The sequence below is a fragment of the Haliotis rubra genome, unplaced genomic scaffold (assembly GCF_003918875.1).
Source record: "Haliotis rubra isolate DU_JTF1 unplaced genomic scaffold, ASM391887v1 Scf58, whole genome shotgun sequence".
Classification (NCBI taxonomy): Eukaryota; Metazoa; Mollusca; class Gastropoda; order Lepetellida; family Haliotidae; genus Haliotis; species Haliotis rubra.
The window spans coordinates 339,549-358,412 of NW_025767279.1; the positions used below are offsets into that span (position 1 = coordinate 339,549).

General features: G+C 39.8%; 2 protein-coding genes across 2 annotated transcripts; one reads left to right on the forward strand and one right to left on the reverse strand.

The window, feature by feature from the left end:
• The first annotated feature begins 796 nt into the window (after positions 1-796).
• LOC124254695 lies at positions 797-1,839 on the forward strand. The gene has a single exon (XM_046688542.1). It carries the CDS (start codon positions 797-799, stop codon positions 1,763-1,765), a length of 969 nt encoding a protein of 322 aa, XP_046544498.1. The 3' UTR covers positions 1,766-1,839.
• Positions 1,840-9,209: 7,370 nt separating this feature from the next.
• Positions 9,210-10,212, reverse strand: LOC124254696 (transmembrane protein 121B-like). Its single transcript, XM_046688543.1, has one exon. It carries the CDS (start codon positions 10,210-10,212, stop codon positions 9,250-9,252), a length of 963 nt encoding a protein of 320 aa, XP_046544499.1. The 3' UTR covers positions 9,210-9,249.
• Between the last annotated feature and the right edge of the window lie 8,652 nt (positions 10,213-18,864).

Genomic DNA, 18,864 nt, shown 5'->3' on the forward strand with positions numbered 1-18,864 from the left:
TTCATTACGATTGCTGTACGTATTACACTCATCGTCGTATTTTGTAGAAATGTTCTAGATGTGACTCCTAATCCTCACTTGGTGCTACGTGTTCGACTAAAATAGGGATCCCTTGGGCCAGATAGGTAGACTTACCTGGTCAATCAATATTCTCTTAATCGTCCACGTGATCCATCGACACCAAGCAGCAGGATGCTGACGACGTCGGTCGTATACATCTGTAACATTGCATGTTTACAACAGTGCATGCTTCCACCAAGTAACTAGCTCTGAATTAACTGAACGATTGATTAGTGAGTGTAAAGATGGCGTGAACATGCATTGGGAATGTATTTACTTGATTCATTTTACCATTGTATTTCGTTTTATCAGGTTTAGAATTACCAGCCTGTGACCTGTATCCATTCGGCTAGATTGAACCACAGGAATGTCCTAGAATGCACAGTCTCTGATGGACGGCCGCCAAAAGTTCTAGGTTTTTAAAAAAAAAATGTAACAACAATTCGCACGGATATAACTAAAGTGCATAACTAATTCGAAATTAGTTTCTAGGACTCAATACAGTGAATGGTTTGAAATCTTGATGAAAACCGGATGATCAAAACACTGTCAAATCTTCCGATGCCTTAGTACAAGAGGGTCCAGAACGCAGAGCTTGATACAGAGTACTGAAAAGGTCATGTAACAGGATTTATGTTGTTATTTGTTTTGACATAGCCCGTGTTTAATTTTTTTTTCCATATTCAGTTTGTCAAACTCAACTTTCCCGATATTCGTGTGAAATTCAGGATTTGCCATGTGGCTGGGGGATTGTTTTGTGAGATGTTGTGGAGCCTTGAATGGCATCCCAGCTCGGATCATGTGCATTCTGCTCCTACTCGCCCAAGGAGGTATTCTGGATTATTACCTGGCCAAATATCAGACACAAGCCAGCTGGGCATGGATAGCGTTCGACCTTGTCAACGTCGGTATCTTCATTGCCTCCTTCATCATATCACGACGACACCGTGCTCTACAAAAAGCCGGGAACGAGCAAACTAAAGCGGTCACAATTGGTTGGTTTGCATGGCTTGTGTACTCGGTAAGCCTAGTAGCAAGGATGACCATAGCTTTCAACAAATTCTCCTTTAGGTTAAGCGAAGACACATTCTTTGGCCCCAATACATTAAATACGTCTCTAGCCTTGGCATCATGTGTATTCGTCTTGCTGTTGACGTCTCACCATGACGCTCCTCCTAGTAGCGAACGCAAGCGATATATTGAACAGCTTACTGGAACCGTTGTCTTCGACGTGTTGGACACCGTGGATGTCTTAGAGGTGATGTTCGACAAGTCATCAAGGGACATGCTCCTCCCAGGACTTCAGGAAGCTGTTTTAGCGGTAGCGGGTCTAAATCTCATTATTCCAACAGTGCCCCTTATCACACTCAGCCTAACCAACTTTGGATACAAGAAGATGCCGAAACGTCTTGTGGCGCTACACAAGTTACTTGTGGTGCTTGTGGTGAATGTTCCCAATCTGATCGTTCGGTTAGTTCTCTGGCATGGCTTCAGTGTTGGAATCTCCCCCTTTATACTCAAAAACCTCATCCTCATCAGCATCGTCCTGTACGAGTTTTACGAGCACAAGGAGATGAAATATGAGAAACATGCCGAGGCGATTGAAATGAGAAACAAAAATTTGCTGCTCACTACCAATCCTGCTGCGGTCAATGAACAAAGTGATATAACAGAATTCTCGATGCAAGAACGAATTAGATTCTAAAATGGCATAACACGTTACTGTATGAAATCGCCATGAAGAATCCAATTCAATACCAGGGCCATGTCGGTGTTATGACCAAATACAGGTTGTCGTATTGATTGTGTTTGTTGTCTTTAAGTGGCTGGATCACATACTGAATCTGATAAAATAGTGGGTGACTATTTTTTCAAGCCTCACTCAGTAATATTCAGACTGTCTCGAGGCAGCATACATACATACACACACACACACACACACACACACACACACACACACACACACACACACACACACACACACACACACACACACACACACACACACACACACACACACACACACACACACACACACACACACACACACACACACACAGAGAGTTTAGTGGAACAGCGTTACACATCCTCACGGCAAGGTTCCTGCAGTCAGACAGGTCACACAATGTCATCATTGCAACCATCTGTTTTATTTCATCACCTTTGGGCGGTGGGGTTGCCTTGTGGTTCGATCCAGGTACAATGTGTGAGACCTATTTCTGGTATCCACCGCCATGATATTGAGGGGATATTGCTAAAACGCACTCACCTGTTAGTCATCATCAATGATAATCATGGATTCGAACCCACATCTAACACGGAGTTTCATCCAGCAAAGTGAGATGCTATAGACCGCATGACGTCTGATTGTACACTACATCACTCAGGTTTATGTAACGGTATACCGATTGCTTGACGTATATATGTTACAGTAAATATGTACAATCAGTTAATATGTATAATCAGTAAATATGTATAATCAGTAAATATGTATAATCAGTAAATAATATGTATAATCAGTAAATATGTATAATCAGTAAATATGTATAATCAGTAAATAATATGTATAATCAGTAAATATGTATCATCAGTAAATATGTATAATCAGTAAATATGTATCATCAGTAAATATGTATAATCAGTAAATATGTATATTTTCTGGTTCCGTCAGGGATTATGTATATTTACTGAAATTTAAACATCATACACCTGGACCTGGTAATACAAAACATAATACATATACTAATCAAGATAGTGCAAGCTTGGTATATAAACAATGCTTAGGTGTGGAAAGGCAGCTGATTAAGGTTGAATACGTTAGACTGTTTGTAATATGGGAAAAATCAAGAGAGGCTAAAGTTTATCAGTATTTCCGATTTTTAAAAATAATAATCTATTTTTTATTTCAGTACACCAGTACACAGTATCATACAAGTTCATACGGTTCAGACAGCGTAGCTAAATTAATGGACATACATGTTCATACTTTAACGAACAAGGAAGCTACACTGATGGACAGGATATAAAGTTTGCTTTCATAAAGAACATAATCCGTGGGTAGAAAGCTGTATTAATAGAGAAGATCAGCCCAGTTGCAACTAATATTTGATATCCCACACAAAAACACTCGTGATGAATTCTACTGATCATTTTCCCATTAATGAATCCTTTTTAAGAAATTAATGCATCACCATTAACAGCAGAAACTTCATGAAATCTTACTTATATATCGTACGTAGACATTGCCGTGTGAGTGAGTGAGTGAGTGAGTTTAGTTTTACGCCGCTTTTAGCAATATTCCAGCAATACCACGGCGGGGGACACCATAAATGGTCTTCACACATTGTGCCCATGTAGGAATTCGAACCCGAGTCGTCAGCGTGACGAGCCGACGCTTTAACCATTAGGCTACCCCACCGCCCCCATTGCCGTGTGAACCAAAATGTACAAGCTGTTAACACCATATTAACATATTCAATCGCTGTGGAAGAAAACGTTCCTCGGATTACTTAAAAACGATAGTTGATCAGAGTTTTAAAGAATAGCTGAAACTTTAACAACGGTAACAACAACAACGATTCTATGTCTCCGATATGGTTTCATTGATTTATCTTTCGAATCAAACAGTGCTCTCACAAACTGATTCCACTTCCGATTATCTAATTTGCATACTCGGGCTATTGGGTATGACATACATGTCATCTATGTTATAAGCTGATGTGGCGGATAAATGCTCAAGTTAAATGATGCACCACAGTAGCAGCCTGAAACTGAAGCCAGGAAGCCTCGCAGCATCCACGCGATTTACATTGACAGGGCGCCTCTATCAACTTGCAGGCTGGCATGTGGCGCCTGTACCGTCCACTGATGTTTGTGATGGTAATGCCAAAAGGATCTTAACTCCCACTGCAACAGACGTAGCGCTAAGATCGTTTTGTGCAACCGTGCACCGGACTAAAGATCATTTCCGTACACGGCGTCACGGAATAACAATAGTTGGTCACGAATGACATTAGTTCTGGGGTCCACAAAGGTGTCCACGACGTACGTTAAGCATCATAAATGCTAGGGCTGCGCAATATAACCGGTTTACCGGTATTTACCGGTTCAGACATGAAAACGATACGTATTGCGATACGCTGATCGAAAACCGGTATCTTGACATACACTCGGAAATCTTCGGATATTGCCTTGTTTCATTCATGCCAAATATTATTTACATTTTTATTTTGTGAGGATTAAAAGTTTTTATTAAAGCTTAATCAAACTTGATGATTTTGTTTTTGTTTTTGCTTTATAAATCAAGCATTAACTCGAGTATAAGTAGTTTTTTTGTTGAAAAAACTTCTAATAAATGCCCTATTAAATGAACTTGTTTTGAGGAGGAAGGGTTATGTTCAGCATTAAGAAGGGGGGGCACTTGTCTATGGCTTCAACGTGGCTGCAACAGTGCCACCTAGGACTCATTAGCTGCCGTGAAAGTTTAGGTTTTTCGTTTGTTGTTTTACGCCGCACTCAGCAATATTCCAGCTATATGGCAGCGGTCTGTAAATAATCGAGTCTAGACGAGACAATCCAGTGATCAACAGCATGAACATCGATCTACGCAATTGGGATACGATGATGTGTCTGCCAAGTCAGAGAGCCTGACCACCCGATCGCCTTTTCGGACAAGTATGGGTTACTGAAGATCAATTCTAACCCGGATTTTTGCGGGTCTAACCGATATTGAAGCTTATTGTTTTAGTATTATTTTGGATACCATGCCATTTGCCCACTGCTTATTTCTTTGATGGATAAATTTGAGATATCTCGTTCACCAAAAACAAAGCGGAGCTATTAAAAAGTAGGAAACTGAAGCGCATGGCGAGTGCCGTGCTTAGAGTGAGTGAGTGAGTTAATATTAAACGTCACATCGGCAATATCTCAGCCATATCGTGACAAAAACAATTTATACAATACAAAAGTGAAAACATTGTGAAGAGTTAAACCTGTCGACGATAGACAGTAAAAATACTAGTGCATCACAGATATGAACATAAAACTAGCATGTAAAAGTAAGACAGTGTAATTATAGAAGACAATACAAAATAAAACACAGCTATAGATCGCCAGCATCTGAAGGAAGATCACCATACTAGGACCATGGAGACTTACATTACGTTTGCTACCTGCATGGAGCCTAGCTGGAGCCGTGCTTAGAGAGGCGTCTGTATGGCAGATTGGGGCAGGTTGACACATTTATCATTTGCAAAGCGACATTAAAACGCCGGAGAATGAAGGATAACGGTGAGTTCCTTGTTGGGCCAAACAAACAAAACGAATAAACAAAACGGTAGGTAACACAATGACATTATCAGCGTATGCAAACTTAATTACAGTCTGTGTTGGTCCAGTTGTCTTACTATGCACTCAATAGACGAAATTAACGAGAGAAAACGAGAGGCTTATAAACTGCATATAAAAATAAATACGGCCTTTCAGTTTAACAACACATACTATGAAACAAAATAAGGGATATTCAATAAAAAGGTGTTGCAACTATTGCAACTATTACTGACTGTGGAACAATAAGAGCTCGCGGAACAATGCTCTGTTTTGTTCGAACTTCCATCATGCCATTTGCACGTAGCCTTTTCTGATGTGACAAACATGTTAAAGATAAATAAAAAAAAGCAAAGAAGAAAAAACACACCTGCAAAAGGGATTAAAACAATCAGAACAAATTCCAGCCTGGTTCTTGTCACTGAAATGTACTGAAACATACAGACACTCTGACTGTAAATGTGGAATTGTACCCCGACCATGTTCACCTGGACATTATAACATACGCCAGCATGAAATGCGTGTTTGCACGAAATTCATAACACGCTCTGAGTGAATAATCATTTTCTATATCCATATATAATCATAAAACTACGTTTCCGATTTACATCATTATAACATTGACTATCCCAACATATACTCATGCCAATAATGGTTGTCACCCCCTTCATTTTTTTTAATTGGAGAGGGTGTGTGGGGTGTGTGTGTGAGGTGTTTGTGGGGTTGGGGTGGGGAGGGGGGTGACAACCATTATTGGCATGAGTATATTTAACAAAACAGAGTATTTTCGATTAGCAGGATAACCAAACCGAAGGGAAACACATTTGTACAGCGCCAGTGTGAGTGAGTGGGTTTAGGCAGCTTTTAGCAATATTCCAGCAATATCAGGGCGGGGATTTCCAGTTTTCCACGCCGTTATATTGTTGAAATACTGCCAAAGGCGGCTTAAATGCATACTCTTCTCTTTATTTCTGGTGTCCCCCGCTGTGGTATTGCTGGAATATTGCTAAAAGCGGCGTCAAACTAAACTCTCTCACTCACTCTTTATCAACCGCGGCGTGATTATATGGGACATGAAGTTTCAATGTCATAGTCGTGGTAGCTACGAGGATCCGACGGCTTCAGCTTTACTGGGGACTGCCATTGTGGTCTATCATTTTACTTAAGCTTTTATATGTGACTTCAGTTAATAATAAAAACACGTTTGTCACACCTCAATGACATAGGTATGCAAATGAAATAATCGGAAGTGGAATTTTTGTTTTAGGCGAGAGAACTGTTTCATTGGAAAGGTAAATATCACGACATTATATCGGAGATACAATGAAATATGACAGAATTCTTCTTGTTACCATTATTTAAGTTTCAGTTATTCTGCAAAACCCTTTTCAAGTGATGTTTTTAAATAGTCCGAGGAACACTCGAAATGAATACTCTCTCAATCAGCTGTTTTTCCACGCTGAAGCATTGTTTAAACGCAGCGTGCACCGTCTTGATGATTGTGATACATATTTTGTTTGTCTTACCCATTCGTATGTTATTCGTGGGCATCAAGTCAAATACTTTGGATACACCATCTGTACATGTAACGTCTGTGACGTCAATAATAGCCTGCTTGTGATAAGTCGTGTATCATTACTGATTTTGATAGTAAGGACATTACCCTTTTTCATGTAAGCTTGGACAAATAATCTCCTTCCCTGGACAAGCTATAAATGAGATTTTTCAAGTGATAATTTATGTACATCATTATGTAGAACCGTTATATTGACGTATCGAGATATAAACGTGAAGAACATAACCCACTGTACAATCAAAGCGATGCGGACTATGCTCTACACTTTGTTGGATGAAACTCCGTGTTAAACGTGGGTTCGAATCCATGATTCTCATTGATGATGACTAACAGGTGCGTGAATACGCTTTTAGCAATATCCCAGTATTATCATGGCGGTGGACACCAGAAATAGGTCTCACACATTGTACCTGGATCAAACCACAAGGCTACCCCACCGCCCAATGGGGATGAAATAAAACAGATGGTTGCAATGATGACATTGTGTGACCTGTCTGACTGTTCATTCTGTCCACCCGTCACTTGTTGAACACGCAGAACACGAAAGTGCGTACCCGTGAATATATTGGTCAGAATTGGTCTTCAGCAACCCAGGTGACTAACAGGAGTGAATGGTTAGGCCAACTGGCTTCGCTCACACATGCCGTGGAATCTCAACTGCGTATATAGATGCTCATGATGTTGATCACTGGATTGTCTGGTCCAGACTCGTTTATATACAGACAGCCGTCATATAGCTGGAATATTGATCAGTGCTGCGTCACACAAAGAAAAGTGTTTGAATGTACTTCTCTTTCTGTGTGTGTGTGTGTGCGTGTGTGTTGAGTGAGACGTCACATGCAGTCACGTAAAGACAATAAACACAATCCATACTACAACAGTTTCAGTCTACACCTCTCTCTACATATACATAGATTGGCAAAAGCTACATCTATTTCCTTGTAAAAAAACATATATCTGAAAGATACATGTTTCTAAATATAACATATTTTGGAAATCTATTGGAAATATTTTGTTTGATTCTGATTCATTTTTTATTACTTTGTATTATAAATGTATTACTTAACTCAATGAAATTTTATGGAATAAAACATGTCATATTACTTACAAATGTTGTCTGTTATTCTGTTGTATACATATACATGCATATGGTTGTCATTTGCAGGTTTTGATAAGTTTGGATAAGTAAAATACCTGATAAGTAAACAATTTTGACGAGTCACTTCAAATTAAATCGAGTTTCCACTGTATAACATAACATAACATACGCATGTTACATAAATATCTATGTGACGTCACGGCCAAGAAAAGGTGACGGAAAAATATTCTTCATACTAGGCTTCAGGATCTACCTCGCTGAAATCAGATCGTTTTATGTGAAGATCAGACCATTTTCGAGTTAAAATCAGATCGATTTCATGTAAAGATCAGATAATGCTTCGGTTAGTTTCCGTGACATCCATTCATGCGATTGTAGTTCAGAAAGTGAAAATGCTTTCAATTGCTCTTAAATGTATACAATTGATACAATTTGTTTCGAAATGTAGAAAGTGTAAATATTGGTCCTCCACTATATATTCCACGCTTTTCGTGATATAATAAAAAGAAGAATGAAAGGATGATTGTTGGCCTGCTTTTGTAGGGCTACAATTCGTAAGCTAAAACAAACCCACCAAACAACAACAACAATACACATGAAAAAGCATTTTATAACTGGCACACATGTAACACGGAAGTAATGGTGGAAGGTAATACTGGTTTAATGTGGTGATCATACTTTGTCTCATAAATGAAACAAACAAAACATGTAGAATTTATGGTTTATGAATTGTATGATATTTCTAACTGCCATAAAAGTACACTTGTACATATGCAGTGATTGCACCAGATAGTTGTGAAGCAGATATGCAAATCAGACTAATCACCGGAAATGCGTAAAGATCGAAGCCATTGTAAATCTACCTCTGAAAACAAATATAAAACCTAAATCTACACATGGTAAGTTATATCTAAATACTGTTGCGATAAATACCCTGGACCCCTAGAAATAGCCACTAAGCCATATGACAAGCAGATTACATCACTAATACTTGACTGACTGTGACATTCGTCACTACTCGCCTTGTTCCGTAACCTACATTCGGCTTGACACGGACTAGCACGAGATGTTCACGAATGTGGCTGCCAGAGTCTTGTGTCATTCGGTGTACGAAATACATAATGGCACTGGTATTGGATAGGATTCTTCACGGCGACTTCAAACAGTCATGTGTTATGCCATATTAGATTTATATTCGTTCTTGCATCGAGAATTCTGTTATATCACTTTGTCCATTGACCGCAGCTGGATTGGCAGTGAGCAGCAAATCTTTCTTTCTCATTTCAATCGCCTCGGCGTGTTCATCATATTTCATCTTCTTGTGTTCGTAAAACTCGTACATGACAATGCAGATGAGGATGAGGTTTTTGAGTATAAAGGGAGAGATTCCAACACTGAAGCCATGCCAGAGAACTAACCGAACAATCAGATTGGGAACATTCACCACAAGCACCACAAGTAACTTGTGTAGCGCCACAAGACGTTTCGGCATCTTCTTGTGCCCAAAGTTGGTGAGGCTGAGTGTGATCAGGGGCACTGTTGGAATAAAGAGATTGAGACCTGCCACCGCTAAAACAGCTTCCTGAAGTCCCGGGAGGAACATGTCCCTTGATGACTTGTCGAACATCACCTCTAACACATCCACGGTGTCCAACACGTCGAAGACAACGGTTCCAGTTAGTTCTTCAATCAATCGCCTGCGTTCACTAGCAGGAGGAGCGTCATGGTGAGACGTCAACAGCAAAACGAATACACACGATGCCAAGGCTAGAGACGTCTTTAATGTATTGGGGCCAAAGAATGTGTCTTCGCTTAACTTAAAGGAGAATTTGTTGAAAGCTATGGCCATCCTTGCTACTAGGCTTACCGAGTACACAAGCCATGCCAACCAACCAATTGTGACCGCTTTACTTTGCTCGTCACCGGCTTTCTGTAGTGCAAGGTGTCGTCGTGATATGACGAAGGAGGCGATGAAGAGGCCGACGTTGACAAGGTCGAACGCTATCCATGCCCAGCTGGCTTGTGTCTGATGCTTGGCCAGGAAATAATCCAGAATACCTCCTTGTGTGAGTAGAAGCAGAATGCAAAGGATCCGAGCTGGGATGCCATTCAAGGCTCCACAACATCTCGCAAAACAATCCCCCAGCCACATGGCTAATCATGAATTTCACTCTAATATCGGAAAAGTTGAATTTGACAAACTGAATATTGGAGGAAAAATTAAACACGGGCTATGTCAAAACAGATAACAACATAAATGCTGTTACATGACCTTTAAGCGTTCGATCGCTTTCCAGTACTCTGTATCAGGTTCGGGACCTTCTTCTACGAAGACATCGGAAGATAGTACTGTGTTTTGATCATCCGGTTTTCATCAAGACTTCAAACCATTCAATGTACTGAGTCCGAGAAACTAATTTCGAATTAGTTATACACGTGCATTCTATGACACTCCTTTGGTCCAAGGCTGGCAATTCTGAACCTGAAAATTGAAAACAAAATCGGAAAATGAAATAATCAAGTAAGTACATCCTCATTGCATGTTCACGCATGTTCTTACAAGCTCTAATGAATCTGAACTTATTTCTTCCGTTTGTTACAGCTCTCAAACATTCTGATAAATTTATAACAAGCATATCACATTTGTGAAGCAGTTTACTGACTTGTAGACTGACAGCTAGACTCTGAAATTAACATATTTTACAGTTCTTAAATTACAATTATAAACAGAATAAAAAAGGAGCCCACAGACTTTCTTCATTTTCAGAAACTGTGGAAATCTAGACTTGCCACATTTTCTAGGCATGGGCTTTCTTGGTTGGTATGACAGACTAACTGACTTCATGTGGTCGATTATCGACTAAACAAATACGAGATATCGTTAAAGTTGCATAACAAATGGGATTGTGATATTTGATTAGAAGGTATGTGTTGGTTGTTTAAACAACAGCATGAATTCAGAGCTAATGACTTGGTGGAAGCGTGCACTATTGTAAACATGCAGTGTTGCAGATGTATACGACGACGTCGACGTCGTCAACACGTGGTTGATTAAGAGAATATGTTTTGACCAGATAAGTCTACTCATCTGGCCAGGGGATCCATATTTGTAATGGAACTGAGAGAGTGGGATTTCAGGGGTGAGTCCAAGTTTTCTTAATTAATAAAACAGTAGGTTGGGTACATATAAACGTACCACCAAGGGAACAATTATACAACATACGATGATACATGTAGTACTTACAACTTCGTGATCTTCATGATAAATAAGTGGGTCATATTTACACCTAAATGCAACCACAACTTCAGTGTATACGGAAGAAATATATAAATACAATAATAGTTCGACAGAAACTACAACTACTTTGTCAAATTACATTAATAGTAAAATATACTAGGCACATAAAGGAACTGTGCATACAAAAATTTAAAATCTAAATTGATCAAACCTGTGTAGACACATAAGGATTTAAACTCAGAGATTAGTGACATGTATCCAACATGCATGCACGTGCCACGTTCCGTGACGTCAGTGGGTTCGTCCTTGAGACGTACAATACGTTGTTGCACGTGCATTCCAGGAAAGAGAAACAGAGCAAATGAATGCCACACAATACTGTCACTTTGGAAAGCTCAACCCCTGCCTTGCGATCGTTCAAAAAATTAAACGGCTATTGAAACGCATAGCATGCCAAGGCTTACGTCTGCACAACGTCATGAGGCCATTGGGGGAATGTCTGCATATTTCCACTGCCACTGGAAAACCATTTCTGCACTGGTGAGACGCTACCAGAACACAAATGACGTCATCGATCGGCTATGTTCTGGACGTCCACGTGTAACAACGCCAAGACAGGACATATGGATAAGGGTGACCCATCTTCGCAACAGGTTTCAGACTGCAGTGATGACTGTCCGAACCATCCCAGGACTTCGCCGTATCCACCCCAACACAGTTCGACAACGTTTACGTCATCACGGGATCAGACCACGACGTCCCGCCATACGGCCTATCCTGACACAACGTCATCGACAAGCTCGCCGAATGTGGTGCCGAAATTATGTCCGCAGATCCTTGTCTTGGTGGAGAAATGTTGTTTTTACAGATGAGTCCAGGTTTAACATTTCCCATAGTGATGGACGTCAACGTGCCTATAAGACGCGTAGGAGAACGTTATGCACAGGCCTGTGTCTTGGAGAGGAATCGCTTTGGTGGTGGTTCCGTGATGATTTGGGGTGGAATAACACCACACCAAAGAACTCCTTTGGTGATTGTTCAGGGCAACTTAACTGCTGTGGGCTACAGGGATCAGATTCTTCGACCTGTGGCATTTCCTTTTCTGCAACGTCATGGCCCTGGATTAACATTCCAACAGGACAATGCCAGCCCTCATACTGCAAGGGTTGCTATGGATTTCTTGCAACACCACAACGTTGACTTACTGCCTTGATTCACCGGATCTCTCCCCGATAGAGCATGTTTGGGACGAGATGGATCGACGTCAACGCAGTCTTCCTCATCCGCCAGATAACGTCCTTGACCTTGCAACAGAACAAGAGAATCTGGCGTGACATCCCACAGGCCTTCCTAGCACGTTTGATAGGCTCTATGCGTCGTCGATGCACTGCTGTTCTCAATGCCGATGGTGTGCATACCCGTTATTGAGCTTGTGACATGGTCGTTTGACCCCTGTCTCGCTTGTGGACTCGTGACGTCATTGTGATTGACTTTTCAATTGAAATTCCCCGACTTGTTATGGTCTCATGATCCCTCCATTAAAGTTTATATGTACCTTTGACATTGTTATCGTACTTATCAACTGGGATAATATTTTGACAATGCACAGTTTCTTTATGTGGCTAATATATGTATTGAACAATGATATTTATTAAAATGTTTATGAACAAAACTGATTTCATTTCGATTGCTGATATATATATATACGCATATATATATATAATCATTTAGCTGTTTTTGACCACTATGCGATCACCACCCCTACATGCTGAATTTGAAAATCAGTTTCTGCGTAAATGACCCCAGTAGCCTATTCGGGCCGAAACAGACAATTGTAGACAAAATGAGAAAAAGAGTCTTCCCATAGACCCCCACATGCCCTCAGCAATTAAAAAGTTCAAGTCAGCGATTTAACGAGCGCTGGCTGAGTGGGTTGGATCGCTGACTTTGTGTACTGGCGATCAGGTGCCTGATTCTGAGTGTGAGGGTCCGAAACCCGGATGGAACTCAGCCTAACAACAGTACTAGAACATTTACTGTACCGAGAAAGTGCAGATAAGGACGAACATTATGGATGAACAACTTCTTCCTTCGTATGATGCGAATAAAGAAGTTGTTCATCCATAAAGTTTGTCCTTAATCGGATTCTAAACATGCCACTCAAAGAAGTTATGAGAAAGTGTACTCGAAATATAACATTTGTAACATTTGTTACCTGGCTTGTTATGGGATAACAAGTTATAATCCTTAAAATAGAAGGGAGAATTCCGTAAGTCAATGATCATCCACAGAGAGGTTTAAATATCTATTGTGGGATCAAGTGTGTTATATATACCTATGCATAAAAGATCTTCAAACAATAAGCTTATGTACATGTGTTGATGGTGAATCAGTATCTCAAACGGTAGAGCTTGTAAGCACAGCAATAATCATATTTCTTCTTTCAACCTAACTTCGCATAATAATCATTGTAAAAAATATCGATATTATACCCAAGCTGTCTCATATAAATCAAATATAGATTATATTTGCTCACCTCGGCTGTCGTAATGTAAATCGATAAAACGATATTTGCCATTGAACCAATTATATATATATATTAGTTCACTATCAGCATATTAATGATGTACTGTACATTTAATGTGTCCATGCATGGGTGCAACATAGGCACAACTAACCATGACAGCACATCTAATTCTCTTACATATTCAATAACGACTGAGATAACGCCAAGCTACTGATCTAGCGAGGTTGAGGTGCCGGGATCGATCCCGTCTGTGACCGGGTGTAAAAACCTTGGAGTCAACTTTGTGTGCAGACTCTTTCCGTGTTGTCACAACCCCTAGTGTACAGTACCCAATCCTGTGCACTCGAAACCGTTGATATATGACCAGATGGTGGTCACATGAATACGTGCAAACACCCAGTTGCGGGTACAGCAACGTGCAGTGAAGTTGGACAAAGTACTGTGACTATGTGTCCACCCAGCTGTGAATGGGTACCTCGTTAGGATGAGAAAGCCACAATAACTCGGTGCGCCTAGTGGCAGCAAGAGTTGTATACTCCTCAGGGAGTTGAGATTGATAATACGATGTGCCGTTGAGATTGACATCCAATGATCGAGGGAAAAAATACCAGCGCCTTGAGCATGTCAAAGAAATGTTTCGACATTTATCGTGAGGTCAAGTGTGTTGATAGGAAATCACTGACCTCTTTTTATAGTCTAACTAAAGTCGAAACATCAATGATCAATGCTGGAATTCTTTTGCGATTGGCCAAAACATATACTTTGTCTTAGAAGAGGTTTTGTTACCAACTGTAACTGTTTGGACAAACCGAAATGAGTTTTTTGGAGGGGTAGACACGTGACACGATTATGAGATCCGCTTAACTACTTTTAATTTATTATTACTTAGTTTATTTCACTTTGTTTTTACAGCTCTAGTCCGGATGTCAAATTATTTTTATGAGCTGGTGTCACAAAACCGTGACACAATGGTAATTGTGTTATTACAGTCTGGCTGCCTATACAATGGTCATTAAGTAATTTACTGGTCCATGAAACAATAGCTTGAGTTTGAAGTATATGGTTGATGTTAATTATCTGTACAAAGTGCGTTACATCAGCTTGACCTATGACATCAAGGATAATAATAATAATAATAATAATAAATGCATATTTATAATGCGCCCCTTCCACACCCTAAGGCATGCTCAAAGCGCTACAGAATATTTACACTGGAGTATTTACAGATGAAGTTATACATAATATACTGAGAAAAGGTGGGTTTTAAGTCTGGACTTAAAAATGTCAATTGTGGCAGAGCTTTTAAGGGCACATGGGAGAGAGTTCCAGAGCACAGGCGCGGAGTAAGAGAATGATCGGTGTCCGAAGGATTTCAGTTTGTAGGATGGGATGACCAGTCGGTTTTGTGTGTTTGAGCGCAAGTTGCGTGCGGGGACATACGGATGTAGGAGTTCAGACAAGTAGGAGGGAGCCAAACCATGGAGGCACTTGTACGTCAGACAGAGGATCTTAAAGTCAATTCTGGCCCTAACTGGTAGCCAATGCAGTTCTTTCAACACTGGTGTTATATGGGAACGTTTAGAAGTCTTGCTGATGATGCGGGCGGAAGTATTTTGGATCTTCTGAAGCTTATCAACTTCAGAACTGAGGCCCGAAAGGATGCTGTTACAGTAATACAGGATAACTAAAGTGCTATTTCAATATTAGAAACGCTCAATAATGAACGTGGTGTAAACATATTTTTATTTCGCCAAAGCAGAAACCTGGATAGGCGAACAAGCCTAGTGGCATATATAACCGCCGCTCCAGTACATTGTTCAAATAGCTGGATACATAAATGAAATAATTTGACAACAAAAGAAAAATACAATAACAGATATATGTTTGAGTAACAAATATGTTCGTTGTCGTGTTGGTTATGCCTAGCAACGAAATGGGCTGCCGCAGAAAGTCACGTTATATAAAATTTGTCTTACACTGAATATATATGTTGAGGGGATAATCATTGGAAGCGGTTACTTTTACAAATGAAATGGTGTAATGAGTTAAGAATGCCACTATTAGTTGAGTTATTCAATAGGCTGTTACCGTATACAGTAGTTGTAACATCGTATCCTTGAATATAAAAATGCACACTTGTTCTTAAATTTTGATAGTTACGACATGTAAAAAGGTAGTAAATGACGTCTTCGTTATAATAACCACATGACCACCTGCGTGTGTCCGATATATGTCTATTATATCTGTCTGCGTTTAGATCACTGCAGCCGAGCTTGAGGCGACAATGAATGATTTGACAAAATCTAGTTCCAAAATTCAAATCAAAGTAATTGTGAGTTTCTGTTGTGTTTATCATGGTTTTAAATTGATTCAGGGAATTAGCGTTAACAGCATCATCGGGTAATACATTCCACGACATAATCGCGCTCGGTAAAAATGATTGAGAATATCTTTGCGTTCTACAATTAATCGTTTGAATGGAAGTACTATCTCTAAGATTATAGTTACTTTGTTGAAATTCTCTACCTGGTACAAGATCGTTCAGATAATCAGGAGGCAGACGATGATACATTTTGTAGAAAGTTATGAGTTTAGAGCGATGTCGTCTTTCTTTCAGTGTGCTATAATTAGTTTCCCTGTATATTTTATCGTGACTGGTGCCACGAACCGCACCGCTTATAGTTCTTAAGGCGTCTAAATGTAAATTTTCCAGTAAAATCGCCTGTTCAATCGTACAATTATCCCATATATGACAGCAGTAATCAAAAAGATATGACAATGAAAGTGAAATGTGTGGCAAGTATATACAAACTATACAGATACAGAAATATATACAAATATATAATATTTAGTCACAAACTGTGAATTGTCACAATTTGACCACTTTCTAAATGGCATTGTGTATTCATAACATTGGATAGGTGACACAGCAGGAATGCTTCCCAAAAACTGATACGGATCATATATCATACAACTGCAAGGTCAGGAACCAAACTCTTCCATAAGCTGTTCAGAAGACCGCCGAGGGACAACTCGTCTTGTTATACAGGATTGTTCGTTTTCGTATACTAGCTCCATTCTGACGGTCACCGATCATTGTCGAGACCCACCTTTACTAAGTGTTTCACGTTTCACGTGCGTAATAGTTAATGAACATTCATTACAGAGTAAGTAAAGTAAGGCTCCACAGTACCTTTATAGTAAAATATATTGCATAGCCCTTGTTACACGGTCGTTTTCAGATAACACCATCGTTGGCACTGCAACAGGGAGAGAGCAAGGTTTGAGCTCGATTTCTACTGATGTTAACTCTGTCAATTGTGAAAGTTCTTCATTAGAGGTAATGTATGTGGCTCGGGGGTGGGTGGTGGGTTATTACGTTCTTTGAGTGCAGGATCTTTCACAAATAGTGCTACCGCCCTGTAGGATAATTAAAACGCAGTTTATCGAATTGGCACTTACATCCAGTGTCATTGAAGGAATTAGAAAAACCATATAGTTGATTCCGTGATGTGCTGTTCAGGTAGCGTGAACAAACCGACACACCTGATGGACAAATAGCCAGTGCTCCAAATTGCCATATATTTCTAGACTTTTGATTTATTTATTTCAGGGAGAATTTAGGTATTACCCAATTTTGATTCAGATAATGATATATAAGGTATGACATTATCGTCTATATTCACCGGTTCGTCAAGCAATCCTTGTCCTCCAAATGTGGAACAGTTTCTATATACTAGTATGTGAAAGTACAAGTTTGACACCGTACACACATGTACACTGGTGGTATATATGAAGCCTATTTATCTTTATCACCTTTGGGTTGGTAAGATGTTCTTCTTGTACAGTTGTGGGTTTTTTTATATTTGGTATTATTTTGATGTACCTTCTTTTAAACGCAGCGAGCACCGTCTTGATGATTGTGATACATATTTTGTTTGTCTTACCCATTCGTATGTTGTTCGTGGGCATCAAGTCAAATACTTTGGATACACCATCTGTACATGTAACGTCTGTGACGTCAAGAATAGCCTGCTTGTGATAATCCGTTTATCATTACTGATTTTAATAGTAATGACATTACCCTTTTTCATGTAAGCTTGGACAAATAGTCTCCTTCCCTGGACAAGCTATAAATGAGATTTTTCAAGTGAAAATATATGTACAACATCATTATGTACAACAGTTATTTTGACGTATCAAGATATAAACGTGAAGAACATAACCCACTGTACAGTCAAAGTCATGCGGACTATGCTCTGCACTTTACTGGATGAAACTCTGCGTTAAACGTGGGTTCGAATCCATGATTCTCACTGATGATGACTAACAGGTGCGTGAATACGCTTTTAGCAATATCCCAGCATTATCATGGCGGTGGACACCAGAAATAGGTTTCACACATTGTACCTGTATCGAACCACAAGGCTACCCCCACCGCCCAAAGTCGATGAAATAAAACAGATGGTTGCAATGATGACATTGTGTGACCTGTCTGACTGTTCGTTCTGTCTATCCGTCACTTGTTGAACACGCAGAACACGAAAGTGTGTACCCATGAAGATATGGGTTAGAATTGGTCTTCAGCAACCCAGGTGACTAACAGGAGTGGATGGTTAGGCCAACTGGCTTCGCTCACACATACCATGGAATCTCAGCTGCGTATATAGATGCTCATGATGTTGATCACTAGATTGTCTGGTCCAGACTCGTTTATATACAGACAGCCGCCATATAGCTGGAATATTGATGAATGCCGCGTCACACAAAGAAAAGTGTTTGAATGTACTTCTCTTCTCTTTCTCTGTGTGTATGGTGTGTGTGTGTGTGCGTGTGTGTTGAGTGAGACGTCACATGCAGTCACGTAAAGACAATAAACACAATCCATACTGCAACCTGAAGTTTATTCAGAGTTTCAGTCTACACCTCTCTCTACATATACATAGATTGGCAAAAGCTAAATCTATTTCCTTGTGAATAAAAATATATCTGCAATATACATGTTTCTAAATATAACATATTTTGGAAATCTATTCGAA